The sequence below is a fragment of the Pelophylax lessonae genome, assembly GCF_965119305.1.
Source record: "Pelophylax lessonae genome assembly, chromosome: 3".
NCBI lineage: Eukaryota > Metazoa > Chordata > Amphibia > Anura > Ranidae > Pelophylax > Pelophylax lessonae.
In genome coordinates, this window is record NC_138770.1 from 30,922,350 (window position 1) to 30,939,849 (window position 17,500).

Sequence of the window (17,500 nt, forward strand, 5' to 3'; positions counted from 1 at the left end):
TACGCTATATAGGAATAGGAGAGAAAATGTTAAAATGGATAAAACAGAGTTACTCAATTCCATCGGCTAGAGTAAAGGTAAATGGAGTTCTCTCCTCAGAATTCTTAATTGCAAATGGTACAAGACAGGGGTGCCCCCTGTCTCCACTCCTGTTCGTATTGTCACTGGAACCCTTTCTCTGCAAAATTCGCATGAATCCTGATATCTCGGGTATTAAAGTGGGGAAGGACCAATATAAAATATCAGCGTACGCGGATGATGTCTTATTCTCGATTACAAATCCAACTATATCACTTCCCAATTTGTTATATGAATTGGAGAGATACGGCATTCAATCGAATATGAAGATAAACTTTATTAAGTCCGAAACAATGGGAATAGAACTGTCAGAGGCACTTCAACAACAATTATATGTAAATTTTAAGTTGAATTGGACAAAGAAGGCCCTAAAATATCTTGGAACACGGATTACACCAAAAATAGCACAACTATTTAGCTTAAATTTCAACCCTTTACTAAAATCAATAAACCTATTATTGCAAAAATGGAAAGGGGGAATATATTCATGGATCGGCAGGTGCAATATAGTCAAAATGAGTGTATTACCAAAATTTCTATATATGTTCCAGGCACTTCCCATCCATATCCCATCTCGATTCCTGTCACAGATCGAAACCACGATAATGAATTTCATCTGGAAATCAAAACGTCCGAGAATAGGGAAAAAATATCTATTTAAATCAAAATCAGAGGGGGGCCTGGCAGTTCCGAACATGAGGAAATACTACCAAGCTATTCAACTGGGAAGAGTGATTGACTGGTGCCGTCATGGGAAATATAAGACATGGCTAAACTTAGAGCAGGCACAATGTGAGATCTTATTGAAAAGAGCTCCATGGTGCTATAAAATTATACCAGCATCCATGAAGAATCATCCTATTATAGGAAACACAATTAAAATATGCGCGAAAATATTCAAACAGGAAAAACTCATCCGGGAGAATTCCACCCTGTATCCAGTCTTGGGTAACCCCCACTTTGAGATAGGATATCAGGATAAGAAATTTAAGATATTGGCAGAGAGAGGAATATTCCAGATATCAGATTTCATCTCAGAGACAGGATGGGTAACCATGGAGGAACTAACAAGTGTCTCAGGCCATTTTGGCCTAGATTTATGGAGAGCATTTCAATTACGCCACTTTCTAGGGACGTTGCAGATGCCTTCTCAGGGGGACAAAATTGTATTACCTTTTGAAAAAATATGTAGCCAGAATGGGATTTTGGAACATACTATATCAAAATTGTACTCCCTGATAATGACATCAGCAGAACAGCGAAAACTTCCGTTCCTGAGGGAATGGGAAAGGGAAATGGGTACCACATTTTCAATAGAACAAGAAAATCAAATAATTAAGTCAGTATTTTCAACTTCAATGTGTGTGAGAATTCAAGAACTGAATTATAAGATCTTTACCAGATGGTATTATACCCCAGTTAAATTGAATAAAATTTCTGTAGCAAATACTGACCGCTGCTGGAGATGTGGAGCGGGGAGAGGGACAATGTTTCATATATTCTGGACATGCCCTGAACTAGAGGTGTTTTGGGAACAGATCTGGAGGACAATACAGAAGATTATGAAATGCAATTTTCTTAAAGAACCATCCCTCTTTCTGCTCCACGCCCCCAGTAAACCGGTGCAAAATTATAAAAAATCTATTATGCCCCATCTAGTAAATGCAGCAAAGATATGCATACCCCTTAGATGGAGAGAGACTAAGCCACCTAATATAAACATGTGGATGAGGAAAGTGGAGGAGATAAGCAGCCTGGAGAAATTGGTTCTATCAGCCCGCCAACAAACGGATAAATATGAGAAGAAATGGAAACAGTGGATAGATTATACTAATTCAGAGGAAGGCCAATCTGTAATCATAGAGCAAGAACCAGCTCATTAGCATACAGAAAATAGATAAATTAGAATAACAGAGTATTAACTATCCCTTCTGTTTGTTTTTTTTTTTTTTGTAGTTTGTCTGTTGTTAGGACCTCGGAGGAGAGGGGGGAAGGGAAAAGAGGGAAAAGATAAGGAAAAAGGGGAGATTTGGGTTCAGTTATAGAATATTATGAAAGATATTTGTCCCGAATGCGGGACATTGATGTTTTGTACACTATAATTTTGGAAGTTAACATGTATTAAATGTTTATGTAACTGAATTTAAAGAAATAAAGATATAATTTGAAAAAAAAAAAAAAAAAATTTTATAGCCTACACATCAGGATTTTGTCAGCCGAAAATTCGGAGTTGGCTATTGAAAGCACCATACTAACAAACCCGAAAATCGGCAGATCGGTCGTCGGACGAATTTTCCCTTCAGATTTTCTTATCGTGTGGACGGGCCTTAAGGCTGGATACACACTATACAACTTTTGTTGTTAGATTTACCTTCAACTATGTAGTGTAAGGGCCTGCCTGACTGCATACAAATTTAAAATGTTTAGGTTTGACCCCATATTATATGGTTTTGGTAAATCTAAAGGAAAAAAAATCTAAAGAAAATTGTATAGTGTGTATCCAGTTTAAGGCGACCCCCAGGCACTATATTTAAAGGAATTCTTTTTTTTTTTTTTTCATTTTAAGCATTAATTAAAATCATTGCTCCTTCAAAAACGATATTTTGTAAAAAAAAAAAAAAAAAATGCATTGATTGTGTCAAACATGAAAAAATAATAAAGAAAAGAAAACAGGCACACAGAAATTTCTGGTGTTGGGAGAACACCCAAATGGACGATGTTCAAGCCAAACTTATGCCCGTCCTGAACCATTTGCCCATCCCTCCTCCCTGGTTATCTCTCGCCTCGACTACTGCAACTCCCTCCTCACTGGCTTACCTTTACATAGACTATCCCCCCTTCAGTCCCTCATGAATGCTCCTGCCAGACTCCTTCACCTTACAAACCGCTCAGCATCTGCTACCCCTCTCTGCCAATCCCTCCATTGGCAGCCACTTACCCAAAAAAAATTCAATTCACAATACTAACGGTAACTTAAAAGCCATCCACAACCCGGCTCAGGCTACACCACTAACCTGGTCTCAATATGCCAACCAAATCATCCTCTTTGATCTTCCCAATATCTTCTGCTTTCTAGTTCCCTTGTCACTGCCTCCCACCTCCAGGACTTCTCCCGAGTCTCTCCTATGGAACTCCCTACCCCAATCTGTCTGACTATCTATTACTTTATCCACCTTTAGGTGTTCCCTGAAAACTCATCTCTTCAGGTAAGCCTATTCTTCCCCCACCTAACAACTGTACTTTTATTTTCTCCATCCGCCCATCCCCCGCAGTTATTACCTTTTGTATCACTTGACCCTCCCTCCTAAATTGTAAGCTCTAAAGAGCAGGACCCTCCGATTCCTCCTGTACGGAATTTTATTGTAATTGTACTATTTGCCCTAACATTGTAGAGTCTGCACAAACTGTTGGCACTTTATAAAACCTGTATAATAATAATAATAATATATGAGTGCCTAGTCCGGCCTCTGTCAGCCAGGGTTCCTCCAAAGGTTCCTAGGGGCTCCTTGTCACTTCCTTGGGCTGTATATGGAAGTGTCACCTACCAGCCGTTTCTGGATACCCAAGCTTGTCATCATTGCACCGACACACACAATTTTTTTTTTTTTCGTTCAATATATTTTTTATTCTAACTTTAATTTTAACAAGAGTCCAAAAAAAACATAAAATGGTAAAGGAAAAAATCCAATTGGTGAGGATGATCACATGTCTGGAATGTGGAGGCGGAGTCAGTAATACTTTGTGTACAATATAATACACAACATGTTACATTATTATACCAAAGTATTGTAGAAAAGATCACACCATAGAAAATGGGGGAAAGGAGAAAATAAACCCGGATATGAAGGTGACATTTGTGTACGAGGAACACCTTAACAATTACCATTATTTTATTCTCCAGGGCCTCTGCTTTCATATAATATATGTTTGGGGGTTTTATCCAATCTTCAGGCCCAAAATCTGCATTTTACCATGTGTGCAAAAATAACGCAAACACAGCTCTGGTATTTATGTCCTTCAATGTGTACTGTACTCATAAATACATGGGTGTGATCTCAGGGATTTGTATGACCCCTCCCCGACATAGGAAACTAAGCGGGTCTATGCAAAGAATATGTTGGGTGAGTGTAAAAAGCATGTGTCCAGCCGTGACAAATTCTGGCCGTATTCTAATAAACGCAGTGATTTCTATAATCGTTAGCTCCAACTAGTGGCCATAATGAGGTATTAGTTCCAAAATACCTCAATCAGGACAAATAGTTCAATACCGCATTATGGCCACTAGATGGACCCAATGATCATAGGAAATCACTGAATGAAATAAAATAAGACCAACATTTGTCATGGATGAATGAATGCTTGTCATATTTGTTCATGTATTTTATAAAAACTAAACATGTAAGTGAAGTGGTAACTATTGAGCCAATCACTTCATAAAACCACACATAATATCTCCCTTCAAAGGGAAAACAGAAATTATTTACAGGAAATCAAACAGTATAAATATTTTCCAACCAATAACCTCCACCCAGACAAGATATGTAGAAATATAAAGACAAGCGGTGTTACCTCTCTTGCTGCACTCCGCCAAGCCACCCAAACCTACACAGGAGCAAAGGAAAGAAGTTCTCACCTAGTTTATCTCCGAGTTCTCCTTCCCTTCTGTTGGAGGAAGGGAGAAGGATGGACTGAAGACAGAGAGACACGCTTCGGGGTCACCACTGGTAAGTAGAGCCTTGAAATGAAGGACATCAACTTCAGAATTTCTGTCTTGTCTGTGTAAAGTTTACTGATAAAGATATATGGGATCTCACAGCTTCTAGCTCTGTAACCCGCTATATCATTATCAGTAACCGTCACACAGACAAGCAAGACATTCTGAAGGTGATTCCTTCATTTCACGGCTCTACTTACCACTCTACACCCCAAAATTTACTCAGCCAATGAAAAGCCAACACGGGACAACACTTCATCCATGTCTTTAGTGATTTCTGATCTCCTTATCAACTTTTTCTTACATAATGAAGATCAGCCATGGAGTATATCTGAGGTGTATATCAGGGTGTGCTTCTTCCCCACATGTCCACCAACATTCATATAGAAGACATTTCCCGCAGTCATATAGAAGACATTTCTCCTGGACTATACTGTGTGATGTCCTTTTCTTCTACTTTACAGTCTGGAGACAAAGTGAGACAATCCTCTGAGGTTTTCCTCATCTCCCGTCCATCTACTAAAAATGCTTCGTCCCCACATGTCCACCAACATTCATATAGAAGACATTTCCCGCACTCAAGGCACTAATACACCTCCAGGGCTTTGTGTGGTCCCTCATGTACAGGAAGACAGGACTTCAGTGAGGTACAATTCCCTCACTCAGGATAGGAATATGGCTTCTCTCCTGTGTGCAATCTCTGATGTCTGTAAAGACTGTACTTCTGTGAAAAACATTTCCCGCACTCAGAACATGAATACGACTTCTCCCCCGTGTGAAATCTCTGATGCATGGAAAGATTTGACTTGCGTGAAAAACTTTTCCCACACTTAGGACAGGAATACGGCTTCTCACCAGTGTGCAATCTCTGATGTGTGAAAAGATTGGACTTGCTTGAAAAACATTTCCCACACTCAGAACAGGAATACGGCTTTTCCCCCGTGTGCAATACCTGATGTGTGGAAAGATGGGACTTATTTAAAAAACATTTCCCACACTCAGCACAGGAATATGGCTTCTCCCCCGTGTGAAATCTCTGATGATTGTTAAGACTAGACTTCTGTACAAAACATTTCCCACACTCAGGACAGGAATACGGCTTCTCACCAGTGTGCAATCTCTGATGTGTGGAAAGAGTGGACTTCAGTGCAAAACATTTCCTGCACTCAGAACAGGAGAATGGCTTTTCCCGCGTGTGCAATACCTGATGTGTGGAAAGATTGGACTTCTTTAAAAAACATTTGCCGCACTCAGAACAGGAATACAGCTTCTCCCCCGTGTGAAATCTCTGATGATTGTTAAGACTAGACTTCTGTACAAAACATTTCCCACACTCAGGACAGGAATACGGCTTCTCACCAGTGTGCAATCTCTGATGCGTAGAAAGATTGGACTTTGTTGAAAAACATTTCCCGCACTCAGGACAGGAATACAACTTCTCATCTGTGTGCAATCTCTGATGTGTGGAAAGATGGTACTTTGATGAAAAACATTTCCCGCACTCAGGACAGGAATACGGCTTCTCACCGGTGTGAGATCTTTTATGCACATTAAGCTTGCATTTAAAACGGAAACACTTCCCGCACTCAGTACAGGAGAACCTCTTATGTAAGGTAAGGAAGGCACTGTCCCTCACAGTCTGAGGTTCCTCAGGATAAGAGGAATACGATGGTCCGGCACCATCCCTCACAGTCTGAGGTTCCTCAGGATAAGAGGAATACGATGGTCTGGCACTGTCCCTCACAGTCTGAGGTTCTTCAGGATAAGAGGAATACGATGGTCTGTCACCGTCCCTCACAGTCTGAGGTTCCTCAGGATAAGAGTAATACGATGGTCCGGCACTGTCCCTCACGGTCTGAGGTTCCTCAGGATAAGAGGAATACGATGGTCCATCTACACTGTGTGGTGCCGCATGGACATTTGAGGTAGCCGGGTTTTCTCCTGGACTATACTGTGTGATGTCCTCATCTTTTACTTTACAGTCTGGAGACAAAGTGAGACAATCCTCTGAGGTTTTCCTCATCTCCCGTCCATCTACTAAAATATAAATACAAAGATTATTACTAGACAAGAGCAGATTGGTTCCCCTAAACCAGTACTCCGCCCACATCAGGCAGCTTTGTCTCTGAGGATCTTACAATTCCACCCTAAAAGTTACTAGTAAATGGTAGAGGGTGACTAGGTGTCCCAGGAGCCACACATCAAGTCAAGACCTGCTGTATGATAGTAAATGGCAGTCTCAGTCTGGACCTACGCTTGGTCACGCCTTGATGTGTGGGACACCTACTCACTATCTACCATTGCCTGTGCCTAGTAAATGGGTCCTCTGATCTCCTACCAGTTAATTTCTTTATTCATGGACCTTAGTCAGAGAGTGAGGAAACAACGAGAACTGTCTTTTATAGGAGTGACAGTGATGAGGGGATTATAGGACGAGTGTCCGCTCCCCCTCTATCATTCATTGCCATCTTCCCAACACAAGAAGTCCTGCACTTCCTTATTTAGTCCGTGATTTAGTCATGAATAACAGTGGGGCTGAGCCCCACCAGAGGTCAGAGAGTGAGGATGGGGGGAGAACAACTAAGATGAAGATTGGTTGTTCCTAAATACCACAATCATTAGGTTATTGACTCCTCCCTCATTATCACTTTCTGTTTAAGGTTCCAAAGTTTGAGGATGTTGTCCCATTATTATCAACATGTAAAAGTCTGTCCTCCAATCAAATCATCAATGACCAGTTGGTAGGATATGGGTGTAACATAAGAGAGTCCATATTATGTGTATATATAGCAGTGGATAGAGGGGAGAGAGCAGAAGTCAGGAGTATGTAATGTACAATATAGAGTATATAGTGCAGGGATCAGGAGTATGTAATGTACAACCTAGAGTATATAGTGCAGGGGTCAGGAGTATGTAATGTACAATATAAATTATACAGTGTATGGGTCAGAACTCATAATCTTGGTATTCAGTAATCAGTGGTGGCCTAAATGCTTACATGAGACAAGTTGCAGAGGTCCCACACCGCTGCCTCCCATCTACTAAGAGTGAATACATTGTTTCTATGTGTTTATCAGATGATGGGGGATCTAGGTGGAGCCTCCATACTGCTCTCTCCTTTACAATAAAGTCTCCTCTTACCCGGTGATGTGAGGGGCAGCTGATTGTCCATCATGACATCCTTGTAGAGATCCTTGTGTCCTTCTAAATACTCCCACTCCTCCATGGAGAAATAGACAGTGACATCCTGACACCTTATAGGAACCTGACACACACAATGATACAGTCACCATCCAGACACATCCCTTGTCTGTTACTGGATAATGTCCCAGAATTCCCAGCACCGCTCACCTCCCCTGTCAGCAGCTCCATCATCTTCTTGGTGACTTCTAGAACCTTCTGTGTGTTGTGTATTGTATGGATCAGGGATGGAGGTGGGGGGATGGTGATGGGATTCTGGATTCTCAAGGATCTTGTGGTCATATTATGAGATCTCCTTCTTGTGTCATTTTCAGTAGATTTCTTCATTATTACTGTACAGTTCTGTGTTATACAAAGATAAATATCACTCTCCCACAGGGACGTCTTATTATCGTCATGGTCCCCTGGGTAAAGTAATGTACTTGGGTCCTTACCAGCCTGCTCAAATGTATGCACATAGTCTCAAAAACGAAAGTATAAAGAGATGATAGAATTAAACATATATTTATTACTACTTTCAATATAATACATTTTAAACAATAAGAAAACATGCCTCAAATCAAAGACTAATCAACACAGAGCAAAGTACAGGGGAGTAAAAGGGCACAGTACAGGGGAGAATAGGGGCACAGTTCAGGGGAGTAGAAGGGCATGGTGCAGAGGAGAATAGGGGCACGGTACAGGGGAGAAGAGGGGCACAGTACAGGGGAGTAGAGGGGCACAGTACAGGGGAGTAGAGGGGGCACAGCACAGGGAAGAAGTACAGGGGAGAAGAGGGGCACGGTACAGAGGAGAAGAGGGGCCTGGTACAGGGGAGAAGAGGGGCATGGTACAGGGGAGAAGAGGGGCAAGGTACAAGGGAGAAGAGGGGCACGGTACAGGGGAGAAGAAGGGCACGTTACAGGGGAGAAGAATGGCACGGTACAGTGGAGAAGGAGGGCACAGTACCAGTAGAGGAAAGGCACTGTACAGGGTAGAGGGAGGGGCATCATACAGGGGAGTAGAGGGGCACCCTACAGGGGAGTAGAAGGAAATGATACAGGGGAGTAGAAGGAGGGCACATTACAAGGGAGAAAGAGGGCACATTACAAGGGAGAAAGAGGGCACATTACAAGGGAGAAAGAGGGCACGGTACAGGGGAGAAAGAGGGCACGGTACAGGGGAGAAAGAGGGCAAGGTACAGGGTAGAAAGAGGGCACGGTACAGGGGAGAAGGAGGGCACGGTATAGGGGAGTAAAGAGGCACAGGAAAAGGGGAATAGAGGGGCACGGGAAAAGGGGAGTAGAGGGGCATGGTAAAAGGGGAGTAGAGGGGAACGGTATGGTACAGAGGAGTAGAAGGGCACAGTTCAGCAGAGTAGAAGGGCACACTACAGCGGAGTAGAATTGCACAGTACAGGGGAGAAAGAGGGCACAGTACAGGGGAGAAAGAGGGCACAGTACAGGGGAGAAAGAGGGCACAGTACAGGGGAGAAGGAGGGCACAGAACAGGGGAGTAAAGGGGCACATGAAAAGGGGAATAGAGGGGCACGGTATGGTACAGTGGAGTAGAAGGGCACAGTTCAGCAGAGTAGAAGGGCACAGTAGGGGGAGTAGAAGGGCACAGTAGAGGGGAGTAGAAGGGCATAGTAGAGGGAGCTATTCTCAAAAGTGTCAGTTAGTGTCCAATATGTCCTCCACAATATCGCAGTCAGAAAGCTCTATTTGTGGGATGAAACATAAATGTTATTTTGGTACAGTGTCGCACGACTGCACAATTGTCAGTTAAAGTAACGCAGTGCCGTATAGCAAAAAAAATGGCTAGGGGGGTAAATCTTCCAGAGCTGAGATGGTTAACCAGCAAGACTGTCAGTACATGGTTCACACTGATTTTTAGGGCACTGATCATCAGTGCTGTCAATCAGTGCCTCCTCAGCAGGACTCTGAGCTGAGAGCATCTCTCTCATGCAGCTCAGAGCCTGCACTGATAGTTCCTCCTCCCTCACACAGATGGGAGAGGAGAGAGCCAATCTGCTCCTTCTCCTCCCAGCCCTCTCCTCCTGTGTGCACCATGGGAAGGGTGAACCCCAGCAGCTAAATGATCAAATTCCGCTGCTTAGCTTCACACTTCCCATGGTGCACACAGGAGGAGAGTGGGGGGAGGAGAAGGAGCAGATCGGCTCTCTCTTCTCCCATCCATGCGAGGGAGGAGGAACTGTCAGTGCAGAACCTGGCTGTATGAGAGAGATGCTCAGAGTCCTGTGGCCAGCAACCCCGCTGGGGCCCCCCGACCCTGGTAGTTCCAACACTGGTACGTACAATTTATGTATTCATAGTACCTGTGTGGATGTTCTTGTTGATAAGCAGAACATCAGAAGTCTTAAAGTAACCCCTTCATTACTCTCACCTCTCCAGTCAGCAGGCTGAGGATCTCCAGGGTGAGGTTAAATATCGTCTCATTCTGGGGAAATTCCTTCCTTGCATTCTTCACAAAACTCAAATTCTGCTGATTGTCCATCATGACATCCTTGTAGAGATCCTTGTGTCCTTCTAAATACTCCCACTCCTCCATGGAGAAATAGACAGTGACATCCTGACACCTTGTAGGAACCTGACACACACAATGATACAGTCACCATCCAGACACATCCCTTGTCTGTTACTGGATAATGTCCCAGAATTCCCAGCACTGCTCACCTCTCCTGTCAGCAGCTCTATCATCTTCTTGGTGACTTCTAGAATCTTCTGCATGTTGTGTCTCTCAGGTTTTAGGGAGTCACATGGAGGCACTGTGATGGTCATATGATCACCTGACTTCACAAGAGGAAATCTCTGTATTAAGGACCCAATAGGAATATCATGTTAGAATCCCATAATCCTCCTCACCTCTCCGGTCAGGTCTGTGTTTTATTTTCATGGGAAGGTATTGGACTGGCCAACCAGTAAGTGATGCTGCACAAACAGACCTCCTCAAAGAACAAGTCTCCTTCTTTGTTCTCTTTTGTGGCCTGCAACATATTTCTTCACCAGTGAGATGGTGAGGTGAAGGTGAGGTTACTTCACGTTCTTTAAGAAGGTCATCAAAGTAAGAGCAGGTGGCATGAGAGGACCATCAAAGATCAAGAGTCTCTATGAGCCCTAAAGCCCCCTCTTACCTCAGAGCCTTACAGCCCGACTACCCTCTCAGAGTCCCCCAAAGTCCTTCAGGCACACTATCTTCTCAGAGTTGTTCAGTCCGATTACTTCCTAAGAGGCCCCCAAAGTCCTTCAGCTACAGTTCCTCCTCAGGGGTCCCAGAGCCCTTCAGATGCAGTAAACCCTCAGAGGTCCCAGAGTCCTTTAGTCCCGCTACCTCCTCAGAGACCCCTCAGCTCCTCTCCTTCCCTCAGAGCCCTCAGTATTTTCCTCCCTCTGACACCAATGATGGAACATATTCTTCATGGCAGGCTGGAGAATGTTTTCTTCCTCCTGACCAGCAATGTAAGGGGCTCTATGCTCCATACTCCTGACCCCTGCACTCCATCATTGTGTTGGCTGCATATTGTAATGATTGCCCATTGGCTGCCTGTGTAGTGTAATAATTGCCCTTTGTAGGCCATGTATGGTCAGGATGGTCATTGTCTTCTCTATTTATTGTCAGTGCTGTTTGTTTAGAGGAACATATTACTAGAATTTATCTCCAAAATGAAGAGAATTTTCCAGCCCCGTAAGAGGGGAAATGTTCTGACACTGAAGGGGTTAATCTAGGTTTCCACACTATATATGTGTGTATCATCATCTGCTGGAGATAAAAGAGGTCACAGTGACTATGGAGGAAGAGGACGGACATGACGGGGGGTTACTGGGTGTAAATAGGAAATAAGATCTTTTTTTTCAACTTTAAATTTTTATTGGAATTTTAAACAATTTCAACAATAACATTTACAATCATTTGTTACTTCTGTCTCATTGCTTGGTACATGGAACAACAGTTAGGAAAATGAAGAAAATTACAGGAGTACACGGTAAGAAGAAAATAAGATCTTATTACCTTCCACTCACCTCTCTCCCGGAACTTCCTGTCTTTATTCCAGATCACTTCCTGTCTGTTCTTGACATCACTTCCTGTCTGTATTCCATAGAAACTTCCTATCTGAGTATAAGTGAGGTCTCCATCTTGTGGAGTTCAATGGAACTGCAGCCCTGAGAAACATCTCATAATAACCATTCCTGTTCAATATCTATTTTACATGGCTAATTTCAAAACAAAGGTATAGAAAACAAACTCTGGAAATTGATCTTTTTGGATAAGGAAATGGAAAAATATATCATAAAGCATTAAAATATATGTTAATCCACTCAAAATGAACATGCTAAGCATAAATTGCAAGGATGTAATGGTCACATAGGTGGAGATCTCTCAAAGTAATAGCAATTCCTTCAAGGGTTATATAAATAAAATAATTAATCCTGGAGTGAAAACATCTGTAAAGCAATACATAATATATACATAATACATAATATATAAAAATATGTAAATGTGCAGCGCTAAACCAAAGTGATAATAATAAATAAATCACTCAAAGTAATGATAAAAAGTCTAAATATAGATATAAGGTGAATATAAGGTAGTTTGACCGTCCAGGTACCGAGCGGCAAGCTATTCATCAGCGGGAAGTGACAGGACACAAGTTTTACCCCAGTTTTACACGCTTTACTTACCATTTGTCTGTGAGTGCAATATTTGAAGAATTTGTGTGTTGGAATAAAGGGGATTGTTATGCAGTATCACGCTATGTCGTGTTATTGATTTATTCACATGCACCTGGTATATGCGGAGCGATTCCTGTGTATAAGTGTGAGGCGAGAGTCCCTTCCTGGTTTTCAAGTCTTTGGTGGACCACACATCCCTGTGTTTGAGATATACATTGGCTTGTTATCCAGCGGCCTCTGGTAAGTGTACTGCCATTGTGTGTGCACAGCGGTGAGGTGGAGGCTTTCTAGGATCTGAATGTACAGTTGTGGAGGAGCTGCACTCTTTGATTCTGTGGACTCTCTGCATGAACTTGTCTCACATCATTTTATATTCCATCACAGAGACTTTATTCTCTTCTTATGATAGCGCTGCTAGTGTATTATTGGAAGTTGAGATGAGCATTTTTAATACTAGTAACATAAAAAAAAAAAAAAAAAAGTGAAAGAAGGGAATCTCTTGGTTTCCTATCTGGATAATACAAATAATTTTATAGTGTCAAAAAAAAAATGTATTTATACCCAATGTTTATAAATCTTGTACATTGTACATTGTTTATACTCCAAAAAAAAAAGAAATCCCCAAACCCTAAGCACCCCAAGTGTCAATTCTAAATGTATATATCTTAAGCAGTGAAATAAAAAAAAAAAACATCAAAAACATAAATATTGGGGAAAAAAAAGGGGGCTCCAAAAATATGAGTACAAAGAGGGAGGAAACCCCTTTTTTTCTTTATGTAGCTTGTGTAATGAAAAAAAAAATTAAAATATTAAAAATAAATAATAAGAAAGGAGGGGGATCAAAAGTAATATTTTAATACCATCCTCATAATATGTAAATAAATCTAAACACATGCCTACCATATATACATGTTTATAAATCTTGTACATTGTTTATACTCCAAAAAAAAAAAAAAAAAAACGACCCTAAGCACCCCAAGTGTCAATTCTAAATTTATATATCTTAAACAGTGGCAAAAAAATCATCAAAAACGTGACTGTAGTGGAAAAAAACATAAATAAATAAATAAAAGGCTCCAAAAATATGAGTACAAAGAGGGAGGAAACCCCTTTTTTTATGTAGCATATTATATTACATAGTATAATTTAAATTTTTGAGGGGTAATATATTATTTGACTTCTCTTCCTACAATATGTAGGTAACCCGATCTATAAATAAACCTCCTCTTCTCCATCTTTCTCCAAAAAAAAAAAAAAAAAAACCCCACCAGGTGTCCACCTCACCAAGTGAAGGAAGGGAAACTGTTGTTTCTCTATATATCTTATGCATACAATTCCCTGCGCTTTCTGTCAGTCTCCCTCCTAGACTCGGCTTCCTCCTCCGACCGCTGTTCCAGCAGGAGCTCCGCCTCTTCATACACACTCAGGGAGGAGAGAAAGGGGAAGGATATACAGTACATACACACACAGCACAAGGCCATGTTCACACTACCAGACGGTTCTCAGGGCTGCAGTTCCTCTGAGCTCCACAAGGTGGTGATCTCACCTCTACCCAGACAGGAAGTTTCTATGGAATACAGACAGGAAGTCTCTATGGAATACAGACAGGAAGTGGTGTTAGGTAAAGAGGACGTTCCATAGAACGTAGAGGGAGACACTGCAGGATCTGGCGGCAGAAGAGGTAATAAGTAGATTAACCCCTTCAAGGGGATCAGTTGATGATTAATATATCTTTCTTCCAAAGCTGACCACACATGGATGGAAATGTGAGCGATCCCTGCTGAACCAGCTGAATTTCCATGTATCTATGGTCACCTCCCCTCCCCCTCATCTCCTTCATTATGTAAGTCATGCTGAGATAATCTCCCATTGGCTGAGCAATATTCTCATTTGTCTCTGAGCTCCTTCTTGCTATGCCTCGTCCTGCCTGTTGTTTCCTTGGATTGATTTTCTGTGTAGTGACCCCGGCTTCATCTCTTGGATGCGTTCGTCTGTTGCTTGTCCTGACCTTTATCCTGATTTCTGGATCTCCGCCTCGTCCCTCCTCCATATCCTCTTACACAGCTTTTCTCCACCCCTGCAGTGACCCTGGGGGGTGGAAACGTGGCACCAACACGCAGCAAAATCCATCCCCACCATTAGAAGCTCTGGAGAAAATTGTCTGCTATTTACACTCCATTCCTCCGCACGTCACCTGCTCACATGAGAGATGACTTTCACACATTCCTGACATATTTCTGTATGGTAAAGGTCAAAGTTCACTCTTCATTTTAGGAGAAGTGGGAGGCACCCGGGAACAATGATTTGGTTAGCACAGGATCCTCATATAGAGGTCCCCTCAAATCTCCCCAACTAAATGTCCCTCCATTCAGAGTCTATATGTCCGATGACATCACACTGACCTCACAGCTCCTCCCCCCAATGTCCATCCATCTGGCTTTTTTTTCTCATGCTCTTAGGATGTGGGCGGATCCTTGGCATCCTCATTAGCAAAGTGGGTCTGTTGGTCCTGCGTTGTATGTAATGATGTCAGAATGCCTGCAACAAGCTTTTACCCTGCGCAGTGTGGGGGTCCTGTGGGGGTAAATTATGCCTCATTCTGAGGTGGGGCTTTAATCAAATGGAAACCTGAATGGTGAGGTGAGGAGGATTCTGGGAGTTTCATTTGATTTTACTATTTGTGTTCAGATCTAGAGTTTTCCTCCTGTGAAGTCTGGAGATCATATGACCATCACATTGCCTCCACCTCCCTCCCTGATAGAATAGAGAAATACAAAGAAGATTCTAGAAGTCACCAGAGAGATCATGGAGGAGAGGTGAGCGGTGCTGGGAATTCTGGGACATTATCCAGTAACAGACAAGGGATGTGTCTGGATGGTGACTGTATCATTGTGTGTGTCAGGTTCCTATAAGGTGTCAGGATGTCACTGTCTATTTCTCCATGGAGGAGTGGGAGTATTTAGAAGGACACAAGGATCTCTACAAGGAAGTCATGATGGAGAATCAGCCGCCCCTCACATCACCGGGTAAGAGGAGACTTTATTGTAAAGGAGAGAGCAGTACGGAGGCTCCACCTAGATCCCCCATCATCTGATAAACACATAGAAACAATGTATTCAGTAAGTGTGTGTGTTTCCTACAGATGGATCCAGTAATGGGAACCCACCAGAGAGAAGTCCCCGTCCTCTGTATTCCCGGGATTCCACACAGGAAGATCACACCATCCCCCACCATCATCAGGTAGATGAGGAACAATCACTGATAGTATCATTAGGATCTGTACATTATCTGCATTGTTACCATTGATGTCATTTTTATTATATATTCAGAGTGGAAACCTGAGAGATTCTAAAGTTGGGGTTAAAGAAGAGATAAAAGAGGAGGATGATGAGGATGGGGTGATGGAGGAGTCAGAGTTTCTAAAAGAACACAAAGATCTGTACCAGGACACCATGGTGGAGTCATCCAGCTACAGAAAGCCACCAGAGAGATGTCCCCGTCCTCTGTATTCCCGGGATTCCACACAGGAAGGTCACACCATCCCCCACCATCATCAGGTAGATGATTGTCAATTATTGGTAATTCTGATTTATATACAGCATGTTTGTTACAATGAATGTTTTATTATATATTCAGAGTGGAAACCTTGGGGAGGATAATATTGTTGTTAAAGAAGAGTATAAAGAGGAGGATGAGGAGTATGGAGTGATGGTGGAGTTTTCAGAAGGACACAAGGATATGATGGAGCCACCTAATACCAGGAACCCACCAGAGAGATGTCCCCGTCCTCTGTATTCCCGGGATTCCACACAGGAAGGTCACACCATCCCTCACTGTTACAAGGTTGGTGAGACAGAGATTATAAAACACAGACTCATGGAGACAATGTGTGGATTTTTATGTGATGTCACAATAATAATCTTATATTTTACAGATGATATTCTTTCATTTTCTTGGTTTAGAGTGGAGATCCAATCGATATAGAATTTGAGGTTAAAGCAGAAGAAGAAGAGAGGTATGTGAGGGATGATCAGCAGTCTATGGAGGAGGATGGAATAACGGGGACATTTATAGAGGAGGACACTCCTACAGAGATCAGCACAGGTGGGTCATTAACACTAAATACATTCCTCCACCCATACTGCTCACTGATTGGTCCAGAGTAGGGGGGGGGGGGCTGGGTGATATCAGCCTGTAATCCCCTGGTCACTTTCCTGTGCTGTGTTTCCCATCCTGTATTTCTCTCGGATAATCTTCCTTCTCTGTGCTGCAGACACATTTTATGTCTCTAGACTGGATTTATGAAGATTCTGGGGTTCAGCTGGTAGCAAAATGTTGATTTTCACCATAGACGTTGCTCAGCCTAGACCCCTGGGTCTTCTGCCCCATGCCCAGGTCTAGCAAGATCTCTGACAGAACAATCCTCCCGGGGTTACTTGCTCTGTTATTTGCTGGCTGTGTTGGGTGGAGGGATATGTCTGTATAGTCTCACACCCAAGTCACTGAGTTCCTTTCTTTTTTTTTTTTGAGCCGTGTATATTCTATCTATACAATGCACACACTGTTACACACAAAAACTTGAATAAAAGACATGAAAAGACACGCACACTGGTGAACAGTCGCAAACAGTTTTACAATCCACAGTAAACATGAATGAGCCACAAATCCACCCTTCTCTTGTCACGGAGAATAAGCTGACAGTGCGCCACTCTGCAATTCCAGGTGTACTCTCACCTCTTCAGATGGACCCCATTGCTCCATACCAAGAGGACACACCCAGCATGAAATGACACACCTTCAGGTACATGTAGGCGGAGCCTCCTCTTTAGGTAGCCAG

The 17,500-nt window shown here is 42.5% G+C and overlaps 3 protein-coding genes and 1 pseudogene across 4 annotated transcripts in view; 1 reads left to right on the top strand and 3 right to left on the bottom strand.

Annotated features, from left to right (window-relative positions):
* The window catches only part of LOC309549890, a 52,274-nt pseudogene extending 45,181 nt beyond the window's left edge, over positions 1-7,093 (bottom strand). Inside the window, exons 1-3 of the transcript in view lie at positions 7,080-7,093; positions 6,152-6,330; positions 5,599-6,010 (exon numbers count right to left, since the gene is read on the bottom strand). The product of the transcript in view is annotated as an uncharacterized misc_RNA (transcript). The remainder of the gene's footprint in view (positions 1-5,598; positions 6,011-6,151; positions 6,331-7,079) is intronic.
* Positions 1-17,500, top strand: part of LOC309550684 (uncharacterized protein) — a 1,024,308-nt gene that overhangs the window by 955,125 nt on the left and 51,683 nt on the right. The gene's annotated exons all lie outside the window — the stretch shown is intronic.
* Positions 1-17,500, bottom strand: part of LOC309550736 (uncharacterized protein) — an 851,482-nt gene that overhangs the window by 638,233 nt on the left and 195,749 nt on the right. The window contains exons 2-3 of the mRNA XM_082251073.1: positions 10,379-10,582; positions 8,144-8,335 (exon numbers count right to left, since the gene is read on the bottom strand). Coding sequence (XP_082107199.1) covers positions 8,144-8,335; positions 10,379-10,543 — 357 coding nt within the window. The 5' untranslated portion in view covers positions 10,544-10,582. The remainder of the gene's footprint in view (positions 1-8,143; positions 8,336-10,378; positions 10,583-17,500) is intronic.
* Positions 1-17,500, bottom strand: part of LOC309550774 (uncharacterized protein) — a 461,615-nt gene that overhangs the window by 109,300 nt on the left and 334,815 nt on the right. The gene's annotated exons all lie outside the window — the stretch shown is intronic.